Source organism: Vigna umbellata, chromosome 8, assembly GCF_029865625.1.
Source record: "Vigna umbellata cultivar VRB3 chromosome 8, Vumbellata_1.0, whole genome shotgun sequence".
NCBI lineage: Eukaryota > Viridiplantae > Streptophyta > Magnoliopsida > Fabales > Fabaceae > Vigna > Vigna umbellata.
The window spans coordinates 34987103-35001544 of record NC_142172.1 but is presented as its reverse complement, the minus strand read 5'-3'; the positions used below and the strand labels follow the sequence as shown (position 1 = coordinate 35001544).

The window sequence follows — 14442 nt, the reverse complement described above, 5'->3', positions numbered from 1 at the left end:
TGTTGGGTTATTTTTAACTTCCTATGTAGTTCAAACTCAAAAAACTTAACATTACAAAACAAAATAACTAATATTTTATTACATGACGTTCTGTGAAACTTACGAATAATAAAATTTGTTAAAAATAAATGAAACACAAATTTTGAATTTAGAAAACAAAAGTTAAAATTTTTAAAAAATAATTTTTATTAATGATCAGGAAGCAAATAATTTAAATTAAACGACTTGTCCAAATTCAAATAAATATACAACCTTTTGAATCTATTATTTAAAAAACATAAAATTATATTATACTTATTAATAAAGAGAAATTGTTTTTGTAACTATTTTTACTGTTCATATTTATTACATGTTATCTTTATTAATATAAAATATTTTAATTTTTTTATTTTTTAAAAGTTAATTAGCTACCAATAGTTTAAAAAAATATATTCATAATAAAATTATTTTATATCTCATATATTTTTTAATAAGTATAACAAAATATTAATCTTTTTTATTATCATAATTAGAAAATAAATACATATATTTTAAGTATATATTTCCACTAATTCATATTAATATACCCTTTTATTAAAAGAAATAACTTGTATTTATATAATAAACATTCACCGTAAAAAAGGTACTTTTTATTGCAAAAATTTGCAAGTAACACACAAAATCCATAAATAAGACTAATTTATCTAAAAATGTAATTATTTATCAATAAATTTATATATAATTGCGATTTATTTATAAATTTATTCATAAGTAACTAAATATCGATTTATCTGGAAATAATTATACGTAAATTTATTTGTATCTGTCGATAATTAAACATAAATTTATTTGTGAGTAGTATTGATATATCCGTTCCAGCTTTTGATCATATTAATTTTTTCCTGTCTTATATAATTCTAAACATGATAAAATTTCTCATAAAATTCAAAATAACACCTAACAAATATTAAACATAAAATGGTCATATATAAAGTTAACAACAATGTCAGGAATCTAAAGATTTATTCATCCATCTTAACAGAAATACATTCAACAATATGATCATATATAACAAAAGTTCCTAACGTAGTAATAATAACTTCTAAATTCTCTAATACTAATAATCAGTATAACCACGAGGTCAATTATGTTGTTCTTCATTCTCATGTTGCTCTTATTGGTTGTCTTGTGTAAGAGTCTGAAAATATAAGACTACTGGGTCCTGCAGCCTGGCCTAAGAAGCTAAGGACACTAGGATCTCAGAAGAGGCCTCATTTTTTCAGCTCTGAGTTCATTTTTCAGTTCCCCTTTCTCTCTAAACTCATCTCCATTTTCTCCTTCTTGTTCTGCCTTCTCTCTACCCTTGCACTCATTTGAATCGTTGAAATTTCAAATAGGTGGTGTTCTTTCGCTCACGGAGTTGAGAGCTTCCCTTCTATCCGATTAGATTTCTATTTGGAGGGGTAAGTCAGTTTCTCCACTTTTTCTTGAACTTAGGGCATGCAACTTTACTGGTTGCATGGTGCTCCTTTTGATTATTTGTCTATTCTAGCTCTAAGAGCTGTTTCCATCACCATTTAGGTGGTTGTAGGACATTGTTTGGGTTTTCTCTATGAAGGCACGATTAGGGCACTCTAGTTGACTATACTGCTCTATTTTGGGTTTGTATGTAAATAATTTAAATAAATTAATTGTTAATTATTGAGAGCCTTTCTTTGTTGGTAGGATAGAGAAACCTTAAAAACCTGAGTTGGCACATCCCTTATCATAGAGCAGCTCTGGCCTGGTCCAGTCAGTTGTGACTAGTCATATGTGCTAGCGTCGAAGGTGAGTTTGATGCGTTCAGACATCTGGGTCCTCTCCGGTGACCAATTGGGGTAAAGAGAAAGATCTCTACTAGGATAAAAATAAAATGAAACAAGTTGATTACAAAGTGATGAAAGTATGATCCAAGTTGTAAATCAAGTTCCATCTGTGTAGGATATCTTGGTGAGATCCTTAGTGTAGAATGATTGCATGGTAGCTCAGTCTTGGGGGTTTTCCTGACGTTCCAATGATCTTTCATTCTCAAGTAGAGAGGATTGATCCATGTTGTGAGGAGTAGAGGAGGTCCTAGTCTTGGAGGCTTCTAGTATGCTCCACGAGTGAGTGTGGTAGAGTGGAACCCATTGGCAACGGCTTTGCAAAGCAGTAGAGGCCACCACGAGTGCATAATCCGCCATAGTTCGGCAATCATTTTGGTCCGGACGAGTCGGTCTATAAAACAATGAGTTTTGTGATGTCAATGTATCATGTTTGAGTGGCTTTTACATGTCGTGTGTGATTGAATAACATGATTTTTATATCTAGCTCACCCTTGCTTGTTTGTGTTGCTTGTGTATGTTTCTTCTTGCGATGATCATCCATTTGGATGGGAGCAGATGGCGAGGAGGTTCCTTTGGAGAGAGCTTTGGAAGTTGAGGACAATGCTCTTGCCTAGTCTCCTAGGATGTCATTAGTTGATTCTGTATTCTGAAATACTATTTCCTTTTCAACATACATTTTAGATCTCTTTGGAATTTAAGTTTAAATTCTGAAACTATTTTGAGGATGACCGTAATTCTATTTAATTTCTGCTTTCCTATATTACGCATGATGACGTTCTTATTATATATATTCTTTCTATATAATTGGGATATCACATCTTGTACTTGTGTGTTTTTGTTGTCGAGTATTTAGTGTATGAAACATAAGAAAAATATAAAATATCAATAATCTTGGTTATAATAATTTAAATTATAAAAGATCTAATTATGAAGATTTAAGACTTACTAAAACATATATATATATATATATATATATATATATATATATATATATATTTATTTATTTATTTATTTATTTATTGTAATTTAACTTTATAGGAGTTATGTGAACCGTTTCATTCTATTTTGTCATTAGTCCAAACGAATTACAGATCATGCAGAACAGACTTAAATCACTTATTTTGCCATCGCTCTTTAAATGATATAGTTGATGCCATACTACTTCCATATAATTAACGCGTAAACTAACCTAATAAATTTGATTTTAATGAATGTCTAAATAATTAAAGAATGTCTATTAAGAAGCATAAATCTTGCAATTCCAAGAACAATTCGAATATGATCCAAATTGGCTTATTTTAACTTGCTCAGAAAACGATGATCAAGCATGCCACGCAGTAATGACATAAAACAAAACAATTAAAGTCAATACATGAATTAATATTGCTATGTTAATAAAATCTTAATTGTAATTCTTTATTTGAACATGATTTCAAAGCTATATTAATTATGCTTTATCAATCACATCTTTTGAAAAGTATAAAAAGAACTAAAATGTTTTTTTTATATTACTCTAAATGAAATAGACTCAAACAATAATGTAAATAAATTATAATTTGTGTAAATTACTTAGTTATATGAATATGTTAATAATTGAACATTGTTCAGTCCCACGAAACTAAGTGAAGTTTGTATTCCTTTATATATTATAAATTAGTTTTATTTTTAGTTAATTTAAATTTTTTAATATAATTTAATTAAAAATGGATATACTAAAACGTAGTTACTAATAAAAATGAAAAAGATTTTAAAAAAAACATGTAAAATATTAATAAACTATATTAAAATATACAAATATATCTGAAACAATACAGTATATTAATTTCGAGATTTTAAATATACTATTTCAATGTTATTTTCACTTTTGTATCTGTTCTTCGATGACAAGAAAATATCCAAAATTTTGAAAATATTTAAAAACTATATATATTTAATATGATTCACATTATTTATACCTGAGCGCATTTTAAAAATCAATTAATACATTTTTCTAACACATTCTCAACTTTATAAGTATCATATAATAAATCATTGAACATCTATAAAATTTTAATTTCAATAAATTACACATGTTATTATATTTTGTGTAATTCCATTGAATATTATATTATGGCAATAGCAATAACACGCATGTTCAACGATTTACTGTAATGAGAATTGAATTGAAATTTTTTTATCTTCAAAATTGACTTTATTATAACACAGGAACAAACACCCATGTTTAATAATTTCTTGTAACGAGAACTGACTTTTGTTATAGATATCTATTTTATTACAACTTGCACTTCTTCTGCAATATTATAAGTTCAGACTGACGTTAAAATAAGCACACATAACATAGTTATGAAAGCCAATTTAGAAAAACAATTAGTGGATCAACTAAGAATTGGATAACAATCTTGAAAATAAAATATCAATATTTGATAGCTGTAATGACCTCTGTTGAATTAAAAGTAGTGTTGTAATAAATCAACTTATGTTTAATTTGTAGCTTGAAATAATTTCACAGTACATAAATTCTGTAAAACCCACAACTCATGCAGTTTAAACAGTTTAAAAATCATTAGGTGGTAGAAGTTCTTAGAGATAAACCATGCAAACATCATAATAGTTAAATCATCATATCTTTACAAGGAAAAATTGAATATGATAATGAACAAAATTTTTGCCAATGACAGAAGATCATAAAAGCAATTTCACAGTCAACACACTGTATTTTCTTGATATTCCTTCTATGACAAACCGACGAAAACATTATTATTTATTTTAAGATCTCTCAAAGATACATAAACGAACTAATCAAATCACACATTTAAAATAAAGAAACAACTCAGCAAGCTCATTTATGTAAGTTAAATGGAAAGAACAATACAGGAACAACAAAAACTGTGAATGTCTCAGTCCACTCTAACTAAAATTATCGAACATGTTTAGGCCTAACTTCAATTCCTTCAAGAATGAAACCGTGTTTCCACATATTGCTGGTTGTTTCCTTGATTTTCATATGCAATTCATCTTCTTCCATGCCTGAATTGAAGAACTCTCCCATCTCAATCTCCAGCCACCCATCTTCTCTCTCACTGGGACGTTGCAGTCCCAGGAAAGTGTCATCCAGTTCGTCATCTTCTAAGCTGGGATCCAAACAAACATTTTTGAAACTGCTACTGCCTCCGAGAATACCTACTGATAACTCCACAGGACGGTGGTGGAATCCGCTGGCATCGATCATCCTGAACACTAGAAAAGCTCCGTAGAGAGTGTTTGGGGACAAGACACGGATGTTTATCTTCCCACTGATCTCTAACCAGCACACAGCATAAAGCCTCGCAACTTCTTCGAACCTGCATGCTTGGAAGGCAGCAACACAAGAACCGCACCAAATTAAAGACAAGCAGAACACTTAGAAAGAATCAAATTCATCACAGAAATAAGAAATTGTTCCGGTTAGATCTTCATTTATAATGAGGAGTTCATGATCATAAAGCAAAAGAAAATGCAAAAGAAATAATGATGGCATGAATAAAATATGTAAAATGGCTACCCTCAAATATAATAGCAAGAAACAATGAATACTTCCATGGTGTGCATGATACCTAAACATACTTTATTTTTTCTTTTTTCAAAAGATACGTATATCAAATCGCATATACACATCATCAGATGTACTCTTACTCATTATCAACTATTAGACAACGATCTAAAACTAGCAGACGATCACACAGTAGATTACCATCCAGAGACATAATCTAGTAATGAGTCTTTCACGCTTTTCTCTTTCTGATGCAATGTAAAGTGAAATCTCACGATACTGCTACAACTTTGAGGTACAAAGACTCCTAGTGATGTGGAGACTAAACAAAAAGCAGAATATTCTACAGTAATTGAAGCTTCTGTAATCGATACATGCTCTGCATAGCTCCAATCAGATACAGAAACAGTAAAAGAAAAGGAAAAGTGAACAGAAGCAAACCTGGACTGTGGCAGGTTTGTCCACTCCCAATATTGAGAAGTGCCACCCCATGTAATGTTGAGATCTCTGGCGGAAAGCACGAAACACTTCTTTCCACTCCTCTTCTCCAATTGAAAACTCTGCATGAAGAAATTCAGTGACACAACACAACACAGTAACAGTGTCTCGTTTCCCAGACATTAGATCAAAATTAAGCAGGACGATGAGAGGATGGTTGCGTAGCGTACCTTTTTACCCTGATCGATGATTGTGGGGTTGTCGGAAAGAGCATAATAGAGAGCTTTCTTGGAGGTAGAGGAAGGGATGGAGGAAGAGGGAAGGAAAGAGGAGAGATCGGAAGGGATAAAACGATCCCACACAGTGTCGTATTCAGAAGCAGAAGCAAAGGCCTTGGAAACGAGGGAGAGGTTAAGTACATCTGCAGGAGTAGCAGCGTAGGATAATATCTCTGCGATGCATCCTTCAGGCAACTCTTGCTCCTTCATCCTCTTTCTTTTGGTTCGAGAAATCAACTATGGAAACTCAAACTTCAACATGGGTTTGCTTATGATCCTTCGTTTCCTTCTATCTCATCGACGCCCAAGTCTTCGTCAACTACTGACTCAGTCTTTACATTAACTCTCTCAAAATACAAGCGTGTGCGTGTTCTTTTAGATTTTCTTACCATGTTTCCAACAACATCCTTTGACGTGTTCCTATCTTCTCTCATTTAAATTTCACACCAATTTTTATGTTTTTTCTATTTTTATAAATGACACCATCTATTATTATTTTTAAATGAATATTCTTTAACTTATATTTTCAGTTTATGACTTTCAACCTTTATATTTTTTACGAAATAGCATTAAGTTCTTTTATTTAAACTTAACATACGACTATAACCTGAATAAAAAGTTGTAAAGATAAAAGTGTAATTTTAAAATTTGAAAATTAAAAAAAGTTATGATCACAAAAAAATTGAATGTATTATATAAAAAAAAACTTGTTTTTTCAAAAAGTTAGAATTTTTCTTATAAAAGGTATATTCTTGAAAAAAAAATATTATTTTAGAGCAAAAATAAATAATTATAAATATACGATTAAGTTTCTTAATTTTTTTTTTGTATTTTATATATAGTTTTAGTACAAGTATAAATGTAAATATAAGTAAGAAAGATTGTGATTTTTACTTTAAATTTATGTTTAAAAAGTTAATTTGTTTATATATATATATATATATATATATATATATATATATATATATATAACATGTTATGTATAAATAAAACGAATAATGATTGTTAATTTATTTAAATATATTTTTAGTTTATTAATTTTAATGTGAAATTGTATTTTATTTTTGTGTTAAATTTAAATCATTTTTATCTTCAAACATTATTAATAAATATAATCATGTTAAAGATTTGTTGATGTGACAAATATAATAGTATCCTCTCTAATTTATTAATAAATTTACAATAATATTTTTTTAAAATCTGTCTATGATTGAATTTATTGAAGATCCATTAGTAAATTTGTCGATAGTGTTAATTTTTAGAATTAGTTAGTAAGTTTATAGGTAAATCTGTCACTAATATGATCATCAAATTTAATAAAATATATGTTTATAAATTAATTGGAGATAAGTGATAAGAAAAAAAAAGTGAAGATGAAAAGTGGCGACAATGGCATAATGGCATAACAACAAAATAATGGTAGAAGTTATGTTGATAACGATGAAGGAAGAAAAGAAAGAAGAGGTAGAAGAAAAGGAAAAAAACAACGAAGAAAAAAAAAATAGTCACGATCATTAGAAGACGAAGAAAGAAAAAAAAGAATTAGGTAAGAAAACCAAATTGCTATATTTATCAATAAATTTTATTAATGATAATAAATGTTTCAATAATTACAAAATAGATTTTTTCTGTTAGGAATTAACGATGAATTATTACTGATGAATTTGAACTATAAATAATTATTGACAAATTAAAAGAATTTACGTTGAATGTTTTACACATGAATTTTTTTGTTATTAATAAACTATCAATAAATATGATTTATTTTAATGATTATTGAAATTTTTTGTGTATTGATAATTCTGTTTTTCTTAATATCCGTAACCAGGAGCCTTCTCTCGTAAACACGACGCTCTTCTTTCAAATACTTATAAAAAAATAGATTAAAAATTGGGCATAGATTTTTATATTAATTTGTCTCTTCTACTAAAAATATGTTTTAATTAAATTTCATTAACTCTTAGACAAGTAAAAATATTTTTCTCACTACAACAGCTGATTTTTGTCATAGAATATTAAGGACTTATAAATAATAGATTTCACAAATTTATTAACTTTAAAATTGAAAGTCTGTACATGGTGGTGGATGGATAAGTCTTACGAATATTTCCCTCCATATTATTATTGCCAATTTTTGAGTAATTAGCACAACCTTTCATTCACCAACTGGTGAAATTTCTAATTAACTCCTTTTATATCTTAATTAAAGGAAATAACCTACGAATCGAACCAGATAAAAATTAATAGATTAAATAACTAAATATTTTTATTACAGAGTGAATAACAAAAAATATTAAGAATGATACTTTTCTATATATATATATATATATATATATATATATATATATTTACTGAGCAGCACAAATTCTTTTAAAGATCCTTAGATAGCATATTATGGATTATATTTATACACATAATACAATTTTGATTTTACAATTAAGTTGTTAGAGAGCTAAATTTTAACCTTCGTTTTTTTTTAATTTTATTAAAATAAAAGAAGAAAAAGAATAAAGAAGTTATATGTTTTTGTAATTAGAAAATTTTGAATTTAATTAATATATTATACTTTTGAAACAATTATTTATTTGTTTTTATTTATTAAACAATAGGAGATGAGAATAAAAATTAAGAAATGAAAAATGTTTAAGTAGATGAGATATGATGAAAATTGTTTTCATTTTGTATATGAAAATAATCAAGTAGTCAAATTACTATATAATAAGATACGATGAAAATTAGGTTGTATTTGTAATTGTTAAAGTAATTTTATGGTATGTTTATCAATACTCAATAATTTAACAAGTTTTCATTTCGCTTATTTGACATTAAATTCTAGAGCCCGACATTAAATTGGATGGACTAGATGGCCATGACCATGGTGGACAAGTTTACGGCATGCCCTGGATGGATCGGTTGGCCGACCAGGCTTGTGTGGCCAGGATGGACTGACTTGATGGTTTTGGGTAATCTTGCCTAGGTGTCTGAGATGAACTTGTTGTCCAAGATGGTTGTGCTGACTGACTAACAGGTGGACAAATTGAAGTAATGGTCGAAATGGTCGCGCTGGGTAGACTGTAAGAGCTCGACATGGAGGAAGCCAGTTTGGAGAGCTCGACCTAGAAGGTATGATAAGACCATGTCTAGAAAAGAATACAATATTTTCTGAATTTGAATCCTCAAGAGGCACAACAAAAATCTTTTAGAGAAGAATGCGAAATAAGACAAAGATGGAAACACTACAATCTAGCATATTGATAAGTGAAGTGAAGATTCACCACAAAGATTTTAATCTTTGATAGGAATCTGAGTTCTAATTCAAGGATTAAGAGAATCATCTCTCAAAGAATGCAAATGCATATAATATGACTCAAAAAGTCTACATATGTATCTGGTGTCCCTATATAGACACAAATGTTTAAGGCACATAAAAAACCTTAAAAGAAATTCCAAAGACAACGAACCTAAAAATAACTTCAAAAAAAATAAAAACATATTGTTTGCAATTAAAACAAAATTACAAAAAAAATTTAATTGCCTAAAATATTGTATAATTATGCTCCAAGCCATAATCTTCATGTCCCTTGAATTCCAATCTTCATAGAGTATCATGAGTCTTTAGAAGATTTGTTTTTCCAATTGTTTTCTCCTTAACCTTGTCATAGGTCATTTGAATTTAAATGATTATTCCTCAAGTTTTTCTTCTATAATATAAAGGGATAGTTGTCTATCAAGTTCGGCATGTAGGAATTTGATTTGGAAAAGGTTGGTCTATAGAAACTCGACTTGGAGGAAGTTAACTTTGAGGAGCTTGTATTGTTGGAGCTTGACATGTATAAGCTCCTCCTAAAGAAAGTCACCCTAGAGGTGGTCAACTTCAACAAGTTAGTTTGTAAAAACTTGGTACGGAGAATTCAACCTAAAGCAAAGGAAGAACGAACATATAATACAATTATTTTAATAATAACATCAATACAACTTAATTTTTATCATATCTTATTTGACTACTTTATTATTTTTATATTCAAAATGAAAGCAATTTTCATCCTATTCCATTCTTATGCATTTTTCATTTCTTAATTTTTATCCAAATAAATAAAAAAATATATATTTCCATAGTACAATTTAACAAAATTCATATATATATATGTATATATATTTTCTTATTACAAAAATATATAACTTTTTTTAATTTTTTATTTTTATAAAAAGAAAAAGAAAAAAAAAATTCAAAATTCAGTTACCTCGAAATCGAATTTCAAAACAGGTATTTTAGTCAGTATTTACAAAAACGAAGATTTGACTTCTCAAATATCAAATTCTAACCTAAGTACTATATGTGTGTGTAAATGTACAGTGCAATCCAGGAAATTTTAAAAGAAATATGTGTTACTCATCTGGAAAAGAAATCTACTTTTTTTTATCTTATGCAAATAATACAAAAATGCAATATATAATATTAGATAAAAACCATTTTCTTACCACAACGTAAATTAATTTAACTATTTTCACATCGGTAAAATATTATCTGTTTTGGTTTAAAATATCATGAATTTATTTCTAGTATCACTCTAAAAAAATCTCTTAATAATAGAGATATTTATATTTATATAAATGCATATCTAACTATTATTTTATTCAACGTGGGACTCATTGTATCTCAACACAAAACTATATTTTTATGAAATTATGTTATTCTTTTACTAAACAGACTCTTTTACGAAAGAGAAGAGAAAAAGAAAACTATTTTTAGCCTCTTGTATGGTTGAAATCAACCACGTAAAAAAAAAAGATATGTAGCTGTTGATATTGACCAGATTGACAAAAAAACGATAGCCATAGGTATGTATGTAGGTAAAATAGTGAAAAGTAAAAAAATGACCATAAATAACCAAATGAAAACAAAGGAAACGGTTCTTATTAACTGATTTTATCCTAAAAACTGAAACTTGACTTCCACATGTTTTGGAATCCATCTAAAACGACACCTCTCCCACTTTTTTCTCATTGCAGGAGATTAACCTTGTAGTTTATGCATGATTTCGCCAGCCTTTCTTCCTCCTCTGGTCATCTCTCACCCTTCTTGTAGTCTCTGCTCCTTTCATAGGACAAGGGTCCTTCAATGTTCTTTGGGGGGCCCTAGTCCTTTAGTTTTGCTACTTTTTATTCATTAATTCAACCTATAGTTCATACCTATTTTTATATGTAATTGAGAGAGATATTTTTGTCATTGTTTCTGGGTCAAAGTATATTTGTTGAGAAGGCTTTTGTCAAATTTCCACCATAGTTTCTTCCAGGTTGTTTATTTCGTATACACATTGTAAAAGGTTATAAGCATGAATTGCTTCCCTTGTTGTGCAACTAAGAAAAGCCTAAGCAAGAGAGAACACGATGCTCCACCATCACCACCCGAACCTGCACCAGCACCGGCACCGGCACCGGCACCGGCACCAGCAGCAGCAGCAGCAGCAGCAGCAGGTAAGATGGATCAATTTGATAATTAACGAAAGATGAGGGTTGATTTATAAATCATAAGAATGGCTAAGGTTGACAGAATATAATAGAGGCTTGGCATGAATGAAAAATTGAATATGATAGAGGTTTTATTCGCGACTTAAAACATTGTGGTACGTGGTTCCATTGGCATGCAGAAATGAAGAAACAAAAATCCGATGATCAAATCTCAGTTGATCCTGAAAATATTAAGGTAAAGGCTTTCACTTTCCGTGAGCTAGCAACAGCGACAAAGAATTTCCGACAGGATTGCCTGTTGGATGAAGGATGTTTCGGGAGAGTATACAAAGGAGTAATTCCTGCCACCGGCCAGGTCATATAAAGTCTTTGAATTCTTTCTTTTTCTTTGAAGTGCGAAAATAAGTTCTCAATAATTTCTGATTTCCTTTTTGTTTTCTTTGGATCCATCTCTCCAGGTCGTGGCCGTGAAGCAACTCGATCGAAATGGGATCGGTAAGGAAATTCTGGATGCTGTTTCTGATCTAAGTCTGTTGCAGCATGAGAATCTGGTAAATCTCATTGGTTATTGTGCCGATGGTGATCAACGTCTTTTGGTTTACGAGTTGTTTTCTGGGCGCACTCTTGAAAGCCGTATTTTTGGTAATTACCCTTTTCATGCTTTACTCGATATCTTTTCATCAGATTTTTTATGCATGTTCGATGTTGGTTTTCTGAGTTAGAAGCTTCAATCTAAAACATAGAGAGCACTTTGGGTTGTGTGGCAGAGAATAAAGAGGATGAAGCACCATTAAACTGGTTTGACAGAATGAAAATACTAGCGGGTGCTTCAAAAGGGCTAGAGTACTTACATGAGAGTTCGGACCCTCCAGTTATATTCAAGGATTTGAAAGCGTCGAGCATCTTGGTGGACAATGATTTCAATGTTAAACTACGTGATGTTGGAATGACCAAGCTTTCTGGAGACAAGATGAACAACGGACCTCCAAGACTTATGGGGAACAATGGTTACTGCGCTCCGGAGTATGTAAGAACAGGTCAAGTCACCAAGAAATCAGACGTCTACAGTTTCGGAGTTATCTTGCTGGAGCTCATTACTGGACGAAGAGCCATTGACACCACCAGACCAAATGAAGAGCAAAATCTAGTTGCATGGGTAAATTGTTTTTTTAACACTCTCTTTTGGATGCTGTTTATATCAGAATAATGAGGTATCGTGTAATTTAAGGACAAGGATGTCTGTTATATGTGATTGTGCAGGCAACCCCCTTGTTCAGGGACCCGAAGAGATATCCAGACATGGCGGATCCGGTTCTTAAAAAGAATTTCCCAGATAAAGATCTGAATCAAGTTGTTGCAATAGCATCCATGTGCTTACAGGAGGAAGCAGAAGCTCGACCTTTGATCAGTGACGTTGTAACTGCTCTCAGTTTTCTTTCTGCTGCTCCTGTTGCAGCACCCCGAAAGAGTAGTGCTGGTGAAAGCGAGAGTGGATCAGTATCCAGAAAGGGGAGCCGTAGATCATCAGTAGATACTGATGGCCGACTTCCGCCGGTTTCCTCTAAAAATAGTCGCAAAGGCAGCAAAAAATCTTCACTGAAACTGTTAAGCCAGAAGGTAAGCCAAAAATCTTCTGAGGAAGATTTAGGGCAGAAGAGCAGCAAAAAGTCCTCCAAGAGCAGCAGAAAATCTTCCCTGAGAGGTTTAAGCCAAAAGAGCAGTAAAAAATCTTCTAGCAGAAAGAGTAGCAAAGAATCGGAGGATGGAAGCGTTTCCTCAAGCTGCCGTAGCAGCAGTTTGGCATCAGATGATGAAAGGTCTGTGTCAGGTCGTAGCAGCATGAGGCTATCACAAGCGAGTGATCAATCTGACTCCAACTACAGCAGCAGAAGGACAGAGGATGCGGACCATAACTTACTAGACCGTGCAAGCACCATGGAATCTGATGTGGGAAGTGGTCACCCTTTTGACCAAACTAGCAGCAGTGGATCAAGCGTTTACTCTCGATAAAAAAAATATTATCAACCTTGGTTCCTTTGTGATCATCATCATGGACAGCCATGCTTGTTCTTTATTACGTTGATTTCTATTTTTGTGCCGCAGTCTGGTTGCTAACGCAACCGTTCGTTTGAGCTATATATACAAGATAACAAGTGCTCTTCTATAACTTTTAAAACTGATTCTTCAAAATCAACCATCCTTAATATTTGTCTTTGTTCAGTAGGCCTATATCTATTGTTTCAACAACTAGATAGTAGAGATATTATGAATTTCACTTGTGCAGCTGTTGCTTGCTGCTATTCCAAGTGAGATTCCACCCTGTTTTATATCTAAATAAATAAACTGAACTTATATATCAATGTTGTTATAATGGGTGCGTTACAATTAATCCTATGTAAACCAACGTTCTGTGTTACTACCAAAGGAAATATGTTCATTGTGTTACAGAACACGGTAAAAATTATGTAGAAATGGATTTTTCTTTCTTTGGGTTTGGTCCCTAGTTGTTTCCAAAATACTAATAAAGGAACCACGTTTCCTACCAAAAACAGACACTAGCCGTTCAGTTTTGAGGATTCTAGGAAGGAATTTGGCTGTGTTGGTGCTCTACTGCATCCACACCAATGGCTTCTCATATACGAATTTGTTTGCTTCCGTAGATTGTAGGACTGAATTTGGTGACAGAGAGTTAGAAATGAAACCAATATTATACACTAACAAACTCTTTACAAACATAATCTTCTACCATTTCTTATCCAATTTAAAACCAATATAGGTCTTACACATTACAAGAAATTATTAGGAGCTGGAATTATATAATGACAGAATTTTTTACAGTTAGTTCTAATTTCTACATTTAGTAAAAATAATAAGGTAAACAGTA

The 14442-nt window shown here is 31.0% G+C and overlaps 2 protein-coding genes across 2 annotated transcripts; one reads left to right on the top strand and one right to left on the bottom strand.

Annotated features, from left to right (window-relative positions):
- Positions 1-4574: 4574 nt before the first annotated feature.
- LOC124829888 (F-box protein PP2-B10-like) lies at positions 4575-6445 on the bottom strand. Its single transcript, XM_047303472.2, has 3 exons — positions 6042-6445; positions 5815-5933; positions 4575-5185 (listed from the first exon to the last, which is right to left on the bottom strand). Exons 1-3 carry the CDS (start codon positions 6297-6299, stop codon positions 4762-4764), a joined length of 801 nt encoding a protein of 266 aa, XP_047159428.1. The 5' UTR covers positions 6300-6445; the 3' UTR covers positions 4575-4761.
- Positions 6446-11182: 4737 nt separating this feature from the next.
- On the top strand, positions 11183-13877 carry LOC124829893 (putative serine/threonine-protein kinase PBL25). Its single transcript, XM_047303478.2, has 5 exons — positions 11183-11564; positions 11738-11913; positions 12017-12200; positions 12326-12714; positions 12819-13877. The coding sequence occupies exons 1-5, from the start codon at positions 11423-11425 to the stop codon at positions 13566-13568; spliced, it is 1641 nt and encodes a 546-aa protein (XP_047159434.2). The 5' UTR covers positions 11183-11422; the 3' UTR covers positions 13569-13877.
- Positions 13878-14442: the final 565 nt, after the last annotated feature.